Source organism: Acipenser ruthenus, chromosome 30, assembly GCF_902713425.1.
Source record: "Acipenser ruthenus chromosome 30, fAciRut3.2 maternal haplotype, whole genome shotgun sequence".
In the NCBI taxonomy this organism is placed as follows: Eukaryota; Metazoa; Chordata; class Actinopteri; order Acipenseriformes; family Acipenseridae; genus Acipenser; species Acipenser ruthenus.
In genome coordinates, this window is record NC_081218.1 from 13,952,520 (window position 1) to 13,972,159 (window position 19,640).

Consider the following 19,640-nt stretch of genomic DNA (forward strand, 5'->3'; position numbering starts at 1 on the left):
TGCTATTTTATATCGGAAGCACTCGGTTTGCCGTGGTGCCCCAATGACAGAAGTTTCTTGTCCAGAAACGCTGCCATTCTGGAGAATTGGTACCTAAATCACAATCCTTAAAACGGATCCCCATTATGCTGTAAATACCTGAAGTCTACAATTCAGAAAAATTCAGCCACTGAAAATACACAGAGTAGTGGCTAACTATGGTGGTAGAAATGATTCTAGAGTACTTACCGCTCGTGTCGGGTCTCCAAAGTCTATCTGTAGTCTTCCCATGGCTCGGATTATTGCAATAATAGACTGAATTGTGTTGCTGTACACAACCACTTTGTACTGCTTACATTCCTCCTCTGAATATCCATCTTCATGAATAATTCTGAGGAATAAAAGACCGAATCAGAAAACCCACGAAACATTCAAGGGTTCAAATCACATGGGATTGGGGTTTTGCTCATTAGGAAAGAGGAGTATCATTTAACAGTGCAAAATTTGAACATGTGTTTTTGCTAATTGGGGGTTATAAGCTAAGCACTGAATATAAAACTACTTATTTTTCACTTAACACTAGGAGAATATCTTGCAACCGTGTGGAACAGGGATAACCAAAAGTCTTTAGGTGTAGATTCAAAAAGCTTTTGAATTGAGTATGCCGTATAGAGCAGAGTTGTGATGCTGGACTCACTTCATCTGCTTCACGATGGTACTTTTCCCAGACTCTCCAGCACCTGTAATAAGAAAAAAAAATAATGTAATTCTTACCAAAGCAGTAATGATATTATAATTCTGCAGAGACCAGAAGCTAATGTTACATCAAAATGAACTGGATATAATACTGACACATATAACCAATATGCCAGATATAACTAAGTCACATTCAGAAATGTTTCACCTAATGCCTTTCAGTGCCATAACACCACAAAAGTATTGCAAAGTCAGTAAATTTAAATTAGGGCTGCAACATAGGGTACATTTTGACCTTCGAAAGTTCGAACCTTCAATGGTACTAATTTGCATAATTTACTGGTGACATCATCATTATTATATTTGATTGAAAATCCTATTGTACAGGTAACCCATATAAATGGAATAAAACATTTCACATGCAGTTTAAATGTTATACAGAACAGTAATCATGTTTTTATGATTGAAATAATATACTTTGTTTAAGCACATGTAATTGATGCTGCTTGTGATATATCTACAGTAAGCTTGCATTGCAGCAACATCTTACTGCGGCCAATTGAAAGAACTGCAGCGGACTGAGGCAAAACCAAGCTTTATTTAACACAGTCACTGTTCCAAGCAGGTTATCAGTAAGTCACATTTCACTACTAATAAAAATTATTATTATTATATTTACGCTTGTCAAGTGACCCCGGAGATTATTTCCTAATATCATCACACTGAGGTTTCTAACTGTCTACGTGCAGTTTAACTTCTCATATTAAAATTGAAACAGCAAACCCAACACATCACAGGACCGCATCCCTTCAGTGCAACCGGCCTCACTCAAAATGTACTGCGGCAGATTGCTCCTCAGCTGGCAAACTAATTCTCTCCTGAAGGAGAATGATCCATCTGCAGTCCAGGGGGCCTGGGCAAATGTTTCCTGGCACAACAGTATAGTTTTCCCAGCGAGACACGCAATGAAGAGGCATTTTCTGTTTTGGTAGTAACTAAACTTAAGGTTACAAAGCTCAGGGGTGTCCATCTGGCAAGCAATGCCTCCAAGATGGCCCACCAGAAATCTGACCTTGACCACAAGGACAGCAAACAAACCCATCAGGGCTGTAACACCTGCAGAGTTTACAATAAGGTAGACTTGTGCTAAGCAGGCAATTAAAAAATCTACACTACAGGTGCTCTTGAATACACACTGACGAATTTAGGAAGATTGACTCTCTTACTATCATTTATTTAGCAGACGCTTTTATCCAAAGCGACTTAGAAATTAAAATATAAACGGATACAAGTTACAGCTACTAAAATTGCAAAACACACATATACAATACATACCAAATAAATCTAAAAAATTATATATATATATATAAAATAGGAGCGAGCAGGGGAGGAAGGCGAGCGAAGAGAAGGAGCGAGCAGGGGAGGAAGGCGAGCGGAGAGAAGGAGCGAGCAGGGGAGGAAGGAGAGCAAAGAGAAGGAGCGAGCAGGGGAATATAAAGAGACACGAGGGATTGGAGATAGGAAGGGGCAGTGTGATGAACAGAGCCAAGAGATTATAATGCAGATTGCTGACTGGTCATGTTACCGAGAGGAGATCAAACAAACCCAAGATAAAATTTGTATTGCGGAAAATCCCTTTGAAAAATAGTCATTAAAAAGTCCCTTAACAGAAGTGGAAGCTGCAGTGTGATTCTAAACCTATCAAAAGCTTTGAAGGTAAAGCATGCTGCTTCGGGTTTATCCATGGACGGTAACGGCTGGTCACTTCTACTTGTGAAATAGTATCCACTGTAAAAGCGGAAATCCCTTGCGCTATAAAAGATTTATTGTACATCATGAGAGAAAGTCAAATATGAAAAACTGCCAATAAAAAAACCTGCTAACAATGTAACAATTTCCATCTTGCATTATTTACAATGCTTCCCAGTTTCTTTGTGTGTGTAATTCCTGTACTTTCCTCAATCTCCTTCTCAGTATTTGTTAAAAGCAAATTCATGTAGTGCACTGGTTAAGAGAGTGTGACTCACCGTCCTAAAATAAATGACATGCAATTATGAAGCCGTTCTTTGGAAAGCACTGAAATATACTCGACTCAGTCACGGCCTTACCTTGTTGATGAGGACTTCATTTTGAATTAAATAAAATAAATAAAGGTCGATATTTATAAAATTTGCAACAACTAGGACCGAAACGTTTATAAAAAGTTGAATTCCGCTTCAGTTTTTACATCAAGAAAAAGAAAAAAAAAGATTATAGAACGCTCAAAAACTTTAAGACTACAATCTAGAAAGAAATGTTTACCACAATAGTGCTTAGCTGCCAAACTAATGGTATACATGCGGTAGTGGAATGCATCCCTCTTCTACCGCTGTACTGGGTGTGGAGAGACCTCATCAAACCCCACCTATCAGATCGCAGAGCACTGAAGCTACAAGAATTTCCACTTTAAAACGATGGATCAGGTACACAGATTAGAAATAAGCTAGTACAGAAAATCACAACGCAAGCATCGTTTCAGAAACATCAGCCACCATCTGTCAGAGAAAGGCATGCCCGGAAAGGATTTAACTTTTTCTTTCTACCATATGTTTTAAACAATGTTGACTGACTGCACATTACTGTAGCACAGAATGCATGTTACACGCAGTAAATGCAACACGTCCAGTAGAAATCCAGCTACCAGAATCAGATTCAACCACGTTAATGCATTATTATCAGTCTTACAGCAGCAGCTGTACCAATACCACGCATATCACCAGATCACAAAATCCGTCTTAAAAAGGAAACACAGCAAATATTTTTATCAACTGCCAATGGCACAGACTTAACCACAAACACAGCCTTTTGTTTTTCCAAGTTTGACAAGCAGATTGCAGTATGTAGCACAATCAAGGGTACTTTCTTAAGGAAACAAAAAAAAAAGATTGTGATAAGGCACAGTAACAATTCAGTCCCTTGCTTCATGAGCGAGATCATTTAGGTAAACTGCGGAGAATTCTCCAACTTCTCTTTAGGACAGAAAACAATTCATGTCTAAAACAAACTGCTGAAACCATGACACACTTTCATCACAGTCAACCGTAACTTCATGCCTTTCGTCGGACTGTCTTCAGCTCAAAGTTTTAGCATTTGCCAAGTGTAAACATAAACCCTCAAATCGCTAGTGTACTTTTTTTTGATGAGTTGCCTGAACTTTGAAGAAGGTTTCATTTTGCTTCAATGCAACATAAGAAAAAGCCTGCCACATCTTCGACAGCCATGCATGATCAAATAACACTGCTTCAAAGAAACTCCTGGAGCTTCAATATTTCAAACCACAACCACTTCAGCTATGGCGGTATAAACTCATCTGGAAGAGCAGCGAGGGAGGGAGGAGTTTCAGAAATCCACTGCACTCACTCCAGCAGGAAGGCTATGAAACGCTAAAACGTGTATAAAATAAAGGAAGCACCAATAGTAGACAAGTCGAATTGAAAGGTGACAGTTCGGCTCAGAAACTGGTAGCTGACTCATTGTATCAAAACTGGATTCAAGCCCAGAAGTAGTTTGGAACAGCTCCAGACTCTTCACAGAACATTCAGCGGCCCGATAACGAAGCTCACAGAGAGCCCTGGATAAAAACACAACTGAAAACATTGCAAGAGAAGAGCTTTCATTTCAGGAAGGCATTACAGAACACAAGAGGAACTGGCCTAAAACCACACAGCTTCCACTCAATGTAAAGAACATCATGTGAACAAATGTTTAAGAAATGAAGTTGGGGCTTTATTAACAGCTAGCCACCATTGTGAAGCTTCACACATCTTCCGATCAATACAACAAAGCTATCACAAAGTACAAATAAGCTTTCAGAGAAATAAACAAACATATAAAACAATGGCTGGTTCAGATCTGTGGGTATTTATAATAGAAGCACACAAAATAAATGACGCCTCAGTAACAAAAAAAGGCCAGTTTTGCAACAGCACACCCTGCCTACTAAAGCAGCCTCCACATCTTCAAAAGAAGCTTTATATGCAAGGAAGAGGCTATTGAATACAATAATATATAGTATGCCAATAGGCTGACAGCAACCAGAGACAGGAGAATTAGCACATAATGAAAATAGGAGTTCAAGTATGGTTGATTAAAACACGCTACGTTCTCACCACATAACTCAATAAAACAGTTAAAACCCCACGTTCTAAAACTAGCTTTATCAATGCGGAGTTTCACGTGTATAAAAGGAAGAGCCTACTTGTTATTCATGTCGACACCCTGATCAGCAAACAGTTTGGACTCGCTTTACTCCAGCTTCCCTGTCTATAAGGTGTTCAGGAAAGGATTGATGGTGTTTAGAAACACACAGGATGTAAAAAAAGTAGTATTCTGGGGAACCTGAACCAGACTCCAATAAGTAAACCATGCTGGATAAAACAGCTCTTAATTCACACGAGCATCTGTGTCTCCACTCCACCAGAAAGGGCAGGGCTAGAGGATCGCCGTTCATGTTAACATGTCTTTAAACTCAATGGCTTGATGGAACGTGTGCTCGTTTGATGGTATCAGTTATGATGGTTTAAGGAGAGCACTCAGTGCGAGATTGGAGACTGATCTCTGGATGACACACTGGAGGCAAATCTTTAAGTGTTGGCGCACCCAATGTGGTTTTTTTTTTTTTTTTTTTTAAATATATAAAGCTGGCATTTAACAATTAGGAAACGCTGCTACATCACTTCCTGGATTACAAAGAATTTTTACTGCTGCTGTGTCCTGTTAAAGGAAGCAGATTGATTTGTGTCTGTGTATCCCAACAAAATAATAATAATAATAATAATAATAATAATAATAATAATAATAATAATAAATAATTACAGCTGCTGGACAGCCAGGAAGTAAATCCACCACTTCAACTGAAATTCACAACTATAATACCATAAATGTGACATCATAAAAAGTGACTGAAATACAAAATAATGCTCATTCACTTCAGTGCTTTAAAAAAAAAAAAAAATTATGCATGTTAAATACTAAATGAACCGACGGTACAATGTACTTGTCTTAATTGGATCGTTACTCCAATCAGAGCACAGTGTTCAATAACATTTCTTATTCTGGCTCAGGTGTGCTGTAGATTATTCAGAACTGTCTGATCTGGGTTTGCTTCAATAATCTAAACCTCTACCCAGCACAGGAAATGAATAGCATGGTATATAAAGCTGGTTTAAGAAGGATGACGTGGTGATGTTCACATCTACCCTATCATGCCAGCATTCTGTAACAATGCTGTGCTGCCAGCCCCATCAATTATAGATTCAAAGACAATTACTGTGAGGACAGAGACAGTGAATGCACAGAGGACGTGCTCAAAGCATGAATGAACCACATCATAGAAACTGGCAAAAAAACAAACAAATGCAAAGTTAAACAAACCCTGGCATATCACCAGGAAGTAACATTAAATATTCAAATAAAGTGTGCTCATTCTAAAAAATAAATACCTGTGTTTTTTAATAATCACATTGTGAACTGTGACGTATTCTGACAAAACGTTTTCTGCCATACTGTGTAAAATGCAAACTTGGTTATTTGCATTGACTCTGGAGCTCAGATAAGTACAGAGTGTTACAAAGTGTGTAACAATGGCACTATTCAGTGATTCCTGCAAACAAATTGTCTTGCACACTGCTGCACAGACACACCAGGCAAGACTGTCACCTAAACAAATGACTCGTGAAAGATCACTGGAGGTATTTAAATTGTTTATGAAAATGCAAACATCTGAAGAGATTAAAATGTACAAATCTACAGTGTAAAAAAAGGGTGCATCTATTCTGGCAACTAAACATTTGTTAATAAAAAACACACAAACGAAAAAAACTTTCCAGTAAATGTTAAATTACATTTAAAAACAAGTTATTTGTTAGGCAGACGCCTTTATCTGTGTTAAATTTAGCAAGTGTATTTTTTGTCTAAATGCCTATATTATTTGAAAGTAAAGTTGCTGAATCTTCTTTTCAGGGATTTAATGAAATGTTCATCTTGTGAGAGGGGATAGCGTGATGGGAATAAATCTGAATAAATAAAAGGAGCTGTTTGTGTATAAAATGTGCTGGGGGGGGGGCTCAGGGGCGGGGTACACTACAGTACTACTAACACCCCTCCGGTAATCTGGAGAGAAATGGTCGAAAAAGTGTGTGTTACTATTAAAAAAAATAAATTTAAAAGCATCAGCTGACTACAATAATATACTAAGGGGGTTTACGCAATAAGTGCAGAGATGTACAGTTTAGAAATTCAAACTACAAACGCTTTCATTTATCGTTACTTTATTTCAAAAGGTTACGAATCAAATTCGGATTTTGCGTTCCCTAGCACTAACTTTTTTCGGCCCTCTGGCCCACGTTCAGTTATTTTTTGTTTTGTTTTAACGGCACCGCGACAAGCACAGAAACAAAACGCAAAATCAAAATATTTAAGAAAGTGCGGTTTGGATCTCAAGGGAGAAAATGCCAACGTTTGGCTCTCCATTTAACAAAGCGCTAGCAGAGAACGATTTAATTTATCAGCCAACGAAGAACATTGTTCTGCGGAGGGAACCAAGTACAGCCGATCTAGATTTATTTAGCTGAAGGGTTAATTCTCCGACAGCAGTCTATCGTGTATGCTTCGAGAGATATTCAACTCCAATAATAATAATAATAATAATAATAATAATAATAATAATAGTGTAGCTGGTAGAGTACTACTAATCAGAGAGACCAGTACACTCAAACTGTAAGGCTTGAAAGTTTTGTAAAAATGTTATACATCTTAAAAAGTTTCACCGAGCCAGGAGGGAAATTCTGATTGAATTCCAACCGGGTGTAAATAAATCGCTGGCATAAATCACACGGGGTCCCGGGTATGTAGCTTAATAACATATGCAGTAGACCGGGTTGTTGGTGAGTTAGACAATGTAATCTTGCACGACTTACCCAGCAACAAAAGTTTCACCTCCCGAGACGCTTTCTCGCCGTCTTCTCTCAAATTCTTGTCAATCATCTTGCTCCTCTCCGCCGCCGCCTTGTCTTCGACGCTCAGCGTGCAACCCATTTTGTTTTTTAATTAAAAATACGAGAGACTCGATATAAAAATCAAACGCACGGCACAAAACAATTGCTCTTCAGAAAAAAAAAGCATTCAGGGCGGAAGAGGCGTTGGTCGCTCACATGGAAAATAAGACGTGCATTTAAAAAAACAAAAACGATTCAAGTTAGTCACTAATTATATAAATGACAATTAAATGTCGTTTTGCGAGTCTCTGTAATAATACACAACTACTAAACCAGGCGTTACCCCTTCCCCTTTTCAACTAAAAAATAGAGCATTAAAAAAATAAACACAACCAAAAATTGGTCACAAAAAAGAAACGCCAAAAATGTAGACGAATGATATCGGCGCTTTCCCCCCCGGTCTCACTTCGATTCGAAACCCGTCCTCCCAGACGGATTTTTAATTCTTGTGCTTTGATAACTGTTTTTTTGTGTTACGGTCCCACACCGTTTCCGTTGCTGTTTGGAAGCAGAACAAAAAAATCAAATTGTATGCAAATGAAGGCATCGGCAGTGCGCAGAACCCGGATGGAGGAAGCGGGGGAGTATGGGAGATGTAGTTTTTTGGTATGCGGTACGTTTACTCTGTAATTGTAATGCAAAATACGTGTGTGTGTGTGTGTGTGTGTGAAAGGAAGAATAACTGCAATTTACAAAAACTGACTTTTTTTTTTTTGATGTACACAAAATGTTTAAATTATTACAAAATAACTGGGCAGTTTACTTCCCTGCCTCTTATTACTCAATGTGGGTTAAAAAAACACCACTAATGACGCAGATTAAATTAAAATTCGAATCCACTGTTTTTCCTCAAACTGCTGATCACTCAGGAGCACGTGAAGCTTCTGTTGTTATTCGATCGCAGTAAAAAGAATTGGGGCTCCCCCTCCTGGCTGTTCTTAAAAGTACACTGCACAGTACTGTCATAACATAGAGAGAGAGAGAGAGGGAGAGGGAGAGGGAGAGGGAGAGGGAGCAGGGAGCAGGTAAAGAATCGAATTGCGTCGATGCGTACTCCTTTCAAAGAAACTACCTGGTGCGATTTGCATTTCACAATTACTAAGATTTTCAAAATTCAGTATGCATTGCTTTTTTTTGTGTGTAAATCTAACCTAATGCAAGTATTATAAACAGACAACTACAGACATGCAATCTCAGCTGTGATGTGTCATTAAAACTGGCATCACTCAAGGGCTAATGAATAGGGGAGAGATGGGGGTTCACACTGCCCTCACTCAATTAGCACTTCTGCTGAGCATTAGTGGTTCCCACTGTGGCCTCTGTGAGTCAGTAAATTACCCTGAATTAGTGTGCCTTTTCCTTTTTTTTTTAGAATACATCCCTCATTCTTGTAACATTATTTATATTGACATCGTTAAATAATTATTTTACTTATAATGATTCTAAACAGGGCTGTACGACAGCAGTGTGACAAACAAATATAGGGAATTCTTTATGTAGAAAAACACAGAAACTTATTTTGCTTACATTTATATATATATATATATATATATATATATATATATATATATATATATATATATATATATATATATAGATAGATAGATAGACAGATAGACAGCTAGATAGATAGATAGATAGATAGATAGATAGATAGATAGATATTTAAATAAGAGGTTCCATGTTTTAATAAAGCACCCAGCTTCCTCTATGAGCCTGCAGTAGCTGCTCTATTTGCAGTAAGTGTTTCACCTCCCTTCTCTATTCTTGTATCTCTGGAGGAAAGTTTCTCATTCTAGAATGTGTCTCTCGCTGCTGCAATGCTGCACCAAGCTGCCAATTGCAGTGACAATACAATTCAGTTTGAGTTTATGGCTGGTTTCACAGACCCTGTTTAGCACTAATTGTGGATTACCTTGCCTAAATTAATATATACAAAAAAAAAGTGTTTGCTAACATTTCAACATCCACAACCTAGAAGTGGTTTGGTAAACTTAGCCTCAGTGCGTACGTGCGTGCATGCGTGCGTGCGTGTGTGTGTTTATTGCCATGCTGGTAGTGATCTGTGGAAAATTCCTTTGAAATGAAAGTGCTCCCTGTCTTGAGAAAGCTCCTGTGCTTTGGGGACATGCAGGGCTCTGTATTTTAGCAGAGACAAGCCCCTCCCATTTCAGCAGTGCCACTCAGTTCATTGTCTCTCTCAAGCAGGCAGGCAGGCAGGGCTGCTTAATCCTGTGGCGTGACCTTTTTGGCTGACGAGGCAGCTTTCTTTAATGCAACCCTTGTGTGGAAACCTACACCCCATAATCCCCTTAACCCCGCTTGCACACACACATACAGTACACAAGTATGAACTCCCACACACACACACATGTATAGTACACTCAGCTAAATGTTGAAAGGGACAGTGTGTTAAGCGAAGTGAAAACCGCTGAGTGATGATGTCACAGTCATCCCTGGCATCACCTCACAGGATCCTACTGGCATCATCCCTCAACTGATGACATCACAATGCCTAACACTGCCCCGCCCCCCTCCCACTGCACCTGTTGGCTTGTCTGGTTTTTATCTCACTTTTTACCTGCTCAGGAGCTTGGTTCTGCTACAGTAATGAACTGCAGATGACTGGCAGATTCTAGGGTCTGTCTACGGAATGAAGCTCCTAGTTTTTAGCATCTTTTTCCTGGCACAGTCATTGGCTGAAGACTTGATAAAGTGCGGGACGCAGAAGGAAGGCCTGCAAGTGGGAGAGAAGATGGAGGGGGGCCTTCAGGCCAAGGTCGGGGCATGGCCTTGGCAAGTCTCCCTCCTGAAGACGTCCGACTTGGAGCTGTTCTGCGGGGGCTCCATCCTGAACAAGTACTGGGTCATCACGGCAGCCCACTGCTTCAAACCGAGGAACATCGAGGAGCCCGGGACGATCAAAGTGGGCCTTGGGGTCCACCAGCTGGATAAACCCAAAGAGTGGACGGTGTACAAGAGCCCAAAAAACATCTTCGTGGACGAGCGCTTCGACCCCGCCAAGGGGAAGCACGACATCGCCATGCTGCAGATGAGGGAGCCCATGGAGTTCGGGGACTATGTCAGGCCTGTGTGCTTCCCAGACAACAGCACCTTCGCTCCGGAGGAGTGGGTGTCCTGCCACGTGACGGGCTGGCGCTTCGTCAATGGGGGCAAGGCGGACGAACCCAGAGTCCTCCGCCAGGCACCCACCCGCCTGATCCCTAGCAAGACCTGCAACCAGTCCGACTGGTACAACGGCACGGTCGACGAGGGCAACTTCTGCGCCGGCTGGGCGGGCCAGTGCCAAGGGGACGGCGGGGGCCCCTTGGTGTGCCTCCTGCCCAATTCCGAACGCTGGATCCTGATCGGGATCATGAGCTGGGGAACGGGCTGCAATCTGCCCAAGAGGCCCGTCATCTATACTTCCACCAAGCACAACCTGGACTGGGTGAGGATGACCATGGAAGAAAGCAGGAGAGGATCCGATCTGAAAGAGTTTGGCTCCGAATCAGAAATCAGAACCAGAATGCTTTCCTCCAAGGCACGGATCCGCAGTGGATGTGGCGTCTTCGGGACCCTGCTTCTCAACCTGAGCTCCTTCATCCCGGTTCTTCTGATTGGATAAAAAGAAAGACAGTGGAACGGTATCTCTCTCTCTGTCTCCGGGATCGCGTGTCGAGGGAGGCGCCTTTACCGCCATTGCTTTGTATGAGAAAGAGAAAAGCAACACACATGGAAATACAGCACAGCAGAGTAAAAAGAGCATCTTCTCTCTGTTTCTCTTTGATTATACTCCTTCCTGGAGGAGTCAGAATAAAGTTTATGAATAAACGTGGAGTTGAATGCAATGATTGTGTCAATTGGAAATATATATATTTTTGCATTAACTGTAATTGCATTTTGAATTTAACAGGGTCAGTACGTGGTGCCATCATCCCAATTTCAGTTCTCCCATTTCTCATGTTTTCCATAGTGTCCCTAAAACATGGTCAGCATGTGGGGGTCAAAGATGCATCCCTTTATCTTACTGTCAACTTGTAAAGGTAACAGGATGTCACGGGAGAATACTTGGCTGTACTTCAGATACATTACTGAATATACATTGTGATTGAGTGAAAACCTCTCGTACAGGAGCCCCACCCCCAACCGGCAAAATGTCATAAAAGAACAGGTTACCGTGGAAACCGTGGAACCCAACGAGGCCTTTCAAAGAGGTCATGCTTACACTGGGTGTGCAGCTTTAGATACTCTTCAGACAGCACTGCAAAATATAGAATACGCCTTTATATTGCCCATGCTGGGCAAAAGCATACGGCTGTATCTATTAGTGTGATAAACTTTATTATAATGCAGCATTCAGGACACAACTCTGTAATGCAACACTGCAGAAGGACAGTGAAGATAATGGAATATAACAAAAGAAAATATCAAACATCTTGCGACATGCAGCAAGTGGCTTCGTGCTGCTCTGTGCACACTGTAAGTGGATGCGTTGGGCGTAGGGCGTGAGAGATCTCGTGACGTGTGGGTGAGAGGTTGTGGCTGATCATCACACTGTGCAAAATGATTTCTTAGACACCCTACACACAGCATATTAACTTTGCAATCAAAAGCTACTATTGCATAACAAGGTGCTGTTTTTCAACTGCAGGTCTGTGCCGTACAGCATGTTCTTTGCACAGGATGCACGCTTATACACAGGCTGTGAAATGAACCAGAGTTCTGACAGACCCTCAACAGCGATTGGTTATGTCTCATGCATGATTTATAATGTGCCAGTACATTATAAATAGCAGCTCCCCACTCTGCCTCCCTGTGTTGCAGAATGCTGGGATCATCTGATTGCAGTGATACCATTCGATGCATTAGTGTGACAAACCTATTTGTTTTATAAGATGCGTATTTGTAATTTATAAAGAACGTTAGAACCTTTTGACAGCGGCAGTTTTAAAACTGTAAGCAACTGACATTTCTCCATATCAGTGCAGGAGTGGGAAAGGTTAAACCAAAAAGAAATCGAAATGCTGGCAGAATCGAACATCAGCAAAGCAAAAGAGCCACTGAAAGGTCAGGCTTTGAACCCCCCACCCTCTCCGCTCTCATGGGGGGGGGGGGGGAGCAGAGGGGGAGGGGGCTCTTCATGGTGGGACATCAAAGCCGTGAGTCAGAAAGCAATCGTTCCCTTTCCTCTCGTCATCAAACTAGAAAGAAGGGAGGCGATGGAAATTGAACTGCTTATAGGTGACAGCATTGCTCAGGTACCAGCACATCGCCTCGCTGAACAAGAACAAATAAACAGGGGAACGCAGGACCAGCGTTGGGCAGTCAGGGTTTCAAACACCTGCCTGTTCACCATCATGTCGTTAAGGGTCATAGCTAATACATCATTTACCTGTTGTCCATTCACTATATTGGTCTCAAATGAAAACCATACAAACATGAAAACCACTTTTCATCTGTACAAAAAAAAACAGTGAACAGCTAGGTCTATAAATAACAGTTCAAGATATAATGTTTTATTGATTTTTTCTTTATTTTTTTTTAGCTCGCTTTTAAATTCTGCAGTACAGTATCATTATTAAAATACAAACCTAAAAGGCCTGACATACACTTTTCCACATTCTAGCTGTTAAAATATTTCACCTAGTGTGACCCGCACAGGATAACAGTGTGTATGAAACAGAGGCACAGAGACACTGTGGTAAGGTATATAGGGCAGCAGAGGGAAAGACACATTGTTTTGGCTTGTGCTTCATGTAAAATAATGAAAGATCCTTCAGAACTATAAAGCATCTGGAAATACTAAAAGAAACGCGGTAAATTCAACGACAAACATCGACATGTTTGCCGTTGGATCTTCTTTTGAAGACTTTTTGTTTTAAAAAACATGTCAATTAATTGCGTCAATTGATGGTTATGTCCTAGAAAAATAAGCTTTGATGCTAAACCGTGATTTGACTTTTCCAACAACTGTTCCGCCAACCAAATGAGCCAAAAATTGGCATCTTTCACAACCAGACCTAGAGAACCTGACAATAAACATTGTACTGAGAAACTGCGTTTGGTGCATCGTTGTATGGTCAGGGCGATGGCCAGCTTGAAATGTCTACACTGTACAGTAAACATATTGAGTTCAGTATATTATTTATATGTTAGAATGTGATCAATGGGAGAATTCCATTGGAATCAGTAGAATTCTAAACCCCATCTCAATAGCTTGGGTTACAGTTTCAATGACTGTACACCACACATCCCTGCTTACTCCCAGCTAACCGCGGAGCTGCAAACTCTGCCCATGCAGTTTCTTAGCCAATTGTTTCACCAAAAAGCCATCAGCGTCATTGTGCAGCCATTCTAGACACACAGTAACAATATTTATACCTCAATGTTTATAAAAAAAAGATTCAAAAAGTCTAGGAACAAATCAATGAAACTAATAAATAAAATCAATTCATAAATAAATATTACGTTAAAATATTTACACACACACACACACACCCCTCCCTATTATCCCCGAGTAGGAACAGCATCTGAAAAGCACATACGGAAAACTCCATGTGCATTTCCGACTTATATAAAAGGGAAAGAAAAATGCTGACTAACGTGGAATATCTCAGTAAAATAAGTGCTCCTCCACGCGACTTCACACTCAAATGGATTAGCTTAGCGGTCATTATTTTAAAGAGTAATAAAGTCACCAGAGAAAGCCATCGTTACAATTATTATAATTCATATTATTATTCCTGTTATTAGTGTTACACCTCTGGCTTAGCAGAAGGCATGGTTCTTATGCAGTTGTCCGATATGGTTAGGTCACTGTTGAGAGGGTGCTGATCCATGAACTCTGAGGTTTCCTCCACGATCTGTCCTGGTATCCTGAAATCAATAGGTATCTGCTGCTGCTGAGGGTCCCGCTTGGGGCTGGAGGTGCTGTTGGGGTTGCCGTTCTCCAGGTTGCAGCCGGTGCCTTGCAGAAACTGGAGGAAGTTCTCCTCGATGGAGGCTTCCCTGCTGGGCAGCCTGTCCTCCTCCGGGGAGCGCTTGAAGAAGCAGGTGAGGAGCTTGCTGAGCTCCCCGCGGATCTGCCGGTTCAGGCAGCCGTAGAAGAACGGGTTGGAGGTGAAGCAGAAGAAGCCGATCCAGGTGACGACGTTCTCCAGCTGGGCGGCCGGAGCTGGTTCGGCCGTGGCCAGGGCGGAGTAGAGGTGGAAGGAGAAGTAGGGCAGCCAGCAGAAGAGGAACTGGCCCCCCACGGCCGCCAGGATCACAGCTGCCTTGCCCCCTCCGAACGCCCGCTGGGGGGTGGTCCTTGCCGCCTCAGAGCCGGTGACCATGGTCGACCTGCTACTGAGGGACTCGGATCTCTGACGGGGAGTGTCCATCCACGTCGGGAGGGGTCCGTGGTGCATGGCAGCCACCCTGGCTACTTTAAACATGCTGCAGTACACCACCAAGATAATGAGAACCGGGCAGAGGAAATAGAAGAGGCTGAAAAACACGATAAAGAGCTTCCGGTTCCCTCCGTTCCACTGCAGTGAGCAATGCCCGTTGACCTGCAAGGATCCTTGGGAGCTCCAGCCCAGCAGAGGGACTACGGACATAACAATGGCTTTGATCCAGACGCAGACCAGCACAGAGACCACCAGGCTGACGGTCATCTTGACCTCGTAGCGCATGGGGTGCACGACGTAGTAGTAGCGCTCAATGTTGATGGCGGAGATGGACAGGATGACCACGCTGATGAAGCAGACGCTCAGAAAGAGGTAGCCCCTGCACAGGGTCTCGCTGAAGAAGGCTCGTTCAAACAGGGCGGAGCTGGAGAGCATCCCCAGGGGCATCAGAATCAGTGCAGCCAGAAGGTCCACCAGGCACAGGTGGAACACGAAGACAAACTTCCTCAGCTGCGGGGTCTTGGCGATGACGGTCATCACCGCAATGTTGCCCACCACGGCCACCAAGTCAATGAGCAGCATGAAGAAGAGAGCTATGGACTCGGAGACCACGCCACCTTCCTGGGAGGGCAGGGAGGAGTTGCCGGGGCGTGCCGAGAGCTGCTGGGAGGTCTGGAGATACAAGTCCAGCTCAGAGGCATTCCCGATGGCCTGTGACGCGTTCGAAGCTGGAAGCTCCATCGACGTGACGAAGGCAGCGATGCAACACTGAGACTCACAGATCCATCACCCATCCTCCTTCCAGCCGGGGGCGATGCTCAGTGCTGCTCTGGAGTTCTCAATCCCTGAAGAAGGCAACCCAGGGCGTCGAGGGACATCGCTACGAGAAGGACACTTTCAGGAGGAGCGGAAGTCTGTTCGCCCAAACAGGTTCCTCGACTCGTCCTTCATAGTTGCGTCCAGGTCCTGGTTTTGGGTGGAGGTTGGCTGGTTCCCTGAGGATGCCCGTGGAGCTGCAGAGCCTGTGCGGGCGGCTGACCCTGTTGGCTGGGGCGATGTCCTCTGATAATCTTAGGTCATCTTTGCCAACTCACGTCTGTCTCGTCTGTTCGTTTCTTTCCGGATCAGAAAAACACCTGGAATAAAAGCAAAAAAGCAGGTGCTTTTAAAAAAACAAATGAAGCTTTAAGTTCGTCAGCTGTCACGTTTGTAGCTACACAGCAATAAGCGATCCAACAGTACACAGCCATTTACCTTTAACCCTAGCAGCGATATGATTGGTTAACCAGCTGTGCGGTTATCTCAGCGCCCTCACACAGTTGTGATTGACACATTTCCTTCTAGCCATTCTAATAAACACACCTTTGTGTCCAGCTATGGTCACATGTACATACCTTTAGCTTTGCCTCAGCTTTGCCTGGTAAAGCACAGCGAAGACATATTACAACAGATTCAACAGGGATGGCAATTAAAATGCCCACATGCCTACATAGATGCAACTGCATACCAGGTAGCTGACGATAGAAATCATTAGCCTCCTCCTAAATAAGTCTACGCACTTACTAAAGAGATTCACGCCTCCGTATCAAACAAGGAAGCAGTGTGCTACAGTGTGCTGCCAAAGATATGAATGCACCATATGGGGGGGGGGGTTGCTCCTGATCAATGACCTTGGCTTCGATAAATAGTGTCTCATATTTATATGTGATCTCTGCTCTAATGATAGTGGCGATGGACACACTGGATGTCTGTGGTTTCAACAGGGATTAAGTCAAAAACTGGCTCAAACATCATTGATGCTCGTGGAAATCTGATTTGCTGTCATGCAATTATCTTTATTGCAGTATGTGTCGTTCTTTAAGGTCGCTAGAAGGATAGAGTCTCTGTAATTAAAAATGAATACAATGCTGATTAAAGATCTCACAGCCTCAGAACTAATCCCAATTAATTATGTGTTTTCCCAGTGAGGGTTTCTGAATGTTATTCAGTGATGACTTTTCTAAAACCAGTATTACCAGTTAGCGTGCCAGCATGCTCCCATGGCAAACTCCCACAGCAGAGCGTCAACAGCGTGATTTCAAAATAAGGGAAACCGAGTGGCAAACGGCTGAGCGAGCAAAACTTTTAAAAGATCAGAGAAGATTGTGAAGTAACAGCTGATCATGAAGTTCGTACTGCCGTTCAGACGTCCAGGTCTGTGTTCGATAGAGTTCTACTTCGGTGGGTTTGAAGAACAACAGTCCCCCGAATCCAGCTGGGTTTTCTTTTTGAGAACTTCTTTTCTTTCATGTCAATCTATAAAAGCCATACACTGTTTTTTGTTTTGTTTTTTTACATATTTCGCCTTATCAGAAGAAGACTGATGTTGCTACCAGCAGGATTTTTACTGGAACCAAAACTAATGTTTCCGTTGTTGCCAGTAACTGCGCAAAACAAATCCTGTCCTTTTCTCTAAACTTAAAAGGTCAATAAAATAATTAATAATTCTCTTTCTTCAACATTTAAAGATTTTTTTTTTTAAACGTCTGACGTCAGATTCCTAGACCAAAGATGCCAGCAACACTCAAGAACACCTTACTGAAAACCATGCTTTTTTTTTTTGTTTTAATTATTAAAAACCCTGCTCTGTAATCTTGAAAGAGGCACACCATCAGGGTTGTTGACATAACTCGACTTTTAGATTCTAAAATGCAGGTCTAACCATTCCTACCCACAATGCATTCATCCTTGCCCTACATTAGACAGTACAACACCACTGTAGAGAACCGAACCCTACACTAGAGATAAACTGTGCTCTGGATCGCCTCCAACCCTACCTCCTTCCAAGGAGGCTTCCCAACAAGGCCTCCCAGCTTCAAGCTCTCCTCTCTGGGAGGGAGGCTCTGAGGTGAGTCCTTACAATGGAGACCAATGCTCCCCCCAGTGCATTCAGGGGTCTAGGAGCCCCCTACCCTTCGTCGTCCCCCCCCCTCCACTCTTTAATGTGGAACACAATTGAAATAGCCTATAGGAAAGGGGGCTATCTAAGATCAAGGCAAACCCTAATAGAAACATGCCTTCAGACACACATGCAAGTCCATTTAACGTTCAGTACCAGTGCCTGTTTCAACCTACAGACAGCATCGCATCAATTAAAACACAGAGAGCATTCATTAATCCCACTTTCTCACACGACCACCGATGCTTTCAATCACATCCGATCAGACCAGACCCATATTTTATTTGATTCTCCTGTTTTTCCAATTTATTTATTATTATCATTATTATTATTTTTCATCTTTTCTTCTGGACCCATAGCCTTAAACCTTATTACCATTTGCTTACTAAGTATCAAACCCCGGCTAAGGTAGAACCTGGTTAAATACCATACGAAGATACTGGTCCTGTACTGCTGGTAGTGTAGCCGGTATGTTCTGAAACAGTGCAGAAGACACATGGCAGACCCCCTGGTATATATATATATATTTGTATATGGAGCTGTCCGTACCTTGGTTGTTGCGTGTGTGCTTTTTATTGTCCTGGATGACTGAGACGGTCGAGGTGCAGCTGATGAGAGCTTCCTCCCCTGAATCTAATGCATCGAGACACTGCAGAGAAGGGTGACAGGCAGGCAGCGGCACCCACCCCACGCATTCCTCTGGGTCCTAATGCCCAGCGCGTTACTCCTCACCCAGCGCATCTGGAACACAGATGTGCAAGGGATGCTTTCTCAGAAATGCTTTTATTCAATTGAACAAGGTTCGATATCCGTGACTCCTTCGCACGCTGTTTCTAAAGAGGGTTTGAGTTGGGTTCTGTATTTCAAAACGTTCTCTAGCCTCTCTTTCCAGGGGGAAGCTGCAGTCCACGGTGCTGATGGTACAACTTGTCCTTTCTGTAGCTATAAGGCCAGTTAACAGCTAACTACCCACGGCCTTATATACTGTGGACATCTCACCCGTTGAAGCTTCTCAGCATATAATAAACAGCCTTGTGACGCGGCTGCCTCATGTTTTTTTTGTTCTGCAACTTGTGTAGACACACCTTGTGATGAAAGACGATTTTATGCTTCTGTGGAAAAAAAACCACATCATACTGAATTAAAGCACACCATTGCTCAAGTGGTGTTTAATCTCTGGATGAAAAAATAAGCAAAAAAGATAAGTATTATTTTATAAGTATTAGGCCATCGCAGGCGGGGGGGTGTCCTAATGATGGGGGGCCAGCTGACGTGAATCAAATCACCGCATTTTAAAGGTGACCTGGTTATTTCAATGACGGCCGTGTTCAGCGTTTTATTACACTGTGTAACTTTACACTGCACCATTCCTTGCGGTCCGGCTGCTTACTTTATTCCGCGCTCATACCGGACAGCAGCTTGCTCATCAGCTTGTTTCTGAGAGGTTCAGTTAGAGACACAAGCACACCCTTTGGAACCTGCTTGCCACAATGTCACTCTGCGCGATCCTTCCGCCACCGACCACCTGCAGCCTGCAGGGATAGGATTTAATTCATCAAGTATATGGAGCATTGCAATGTCAATACATCAACAAATAAA

The 19,640-nt window shown here is 42.6% G+C and overlaps 3 protein-coding genes across 3 annotated transcripts in view; 1 reads left to right on the forward strand and 2 right to left on the reverse strand.

Moving 5' to 3' along the window:
* Positions 1-8,267, reverse strand: part of LOC117966022 (guanine nucleotide-binding protein G(i) subunit alpha-3) — an 18,690-nt gene extending 10,423 nt beyond the window's left edge. Inside the window, exons 1-3 of the mRNA XM_059004559.1 lie at positions 7,632-8,267; positions 677-719; positions 229-370 (exon numbers count right to left, since the gene is read on the reverse strand). Coding sequence (XP_058860542.1) covers positions 229-370; positions 677-719; positions 7,632-7,749 — 303 coding nt within the window. The 5' untranslated portion in view covers positions 7,750-8,267. The remainder of the gene's footprint in view (positions 1-228; positions 371-676; positions 720-7,631) is intronic.
* A 2,095-nt stretch (positions 8,268-10,362) lies between these two features.
* LOC117965962 (acrosin-like) lies at positions 10,363-11,337 on the forward strand. The gene has a single exon (XM_059004557.1). The coding sequence runs from the start codon at positions 10,363-10,365 to the stop codon at positions 11,335-11,337; it is 975 nt and encodes a 324-aa protein (XP_058860540.1).
* A 1,884-nt stretch (positions 11,338-13,221) lies between these two features.
* Positions 13,222-18,905, reverse strand: LOC117966003 (G-protein coupled receptor 61-like). Its single transcript, XM_059005039.1, has 2 exons — positions 18,591-18,905; positions 13,222-16,239 (listed from the first exon to the last, which is right to left on the reverse strand). Exon 2 carries the CDS (start codon positions 15,842-15,844, stop codon positions 14,468-14,470), a length of 1,377 nt encoding a protein of 458 aa, XP_058861022.1. The 5' UTR covers positions 15,845-16,239; positions 18,591-18,905; the 3' UTR covers positions 13,222-14,467.
* Between the last annotated feature and the right edge of the window lie 735 nt (positions 18,906-19,640).

Bases quoted from the DNA above. Each gene is read 5' to 3' on its own strand.
- LOC117965962 (XM_059004557.1), top strand. From the start codon at position 10,363: ATGAAGCTCCTAGTTTTTAGCATCTTTTTCCTGGCACAGTCATTGGCT.
- LOC117966003 (XM_059005039.1), bottom strand. From the start codon at position 15,844: ATGGAGCTTCCAGCTTCGAACGCGTCACAGGCCATCGGGAATGCCTCT.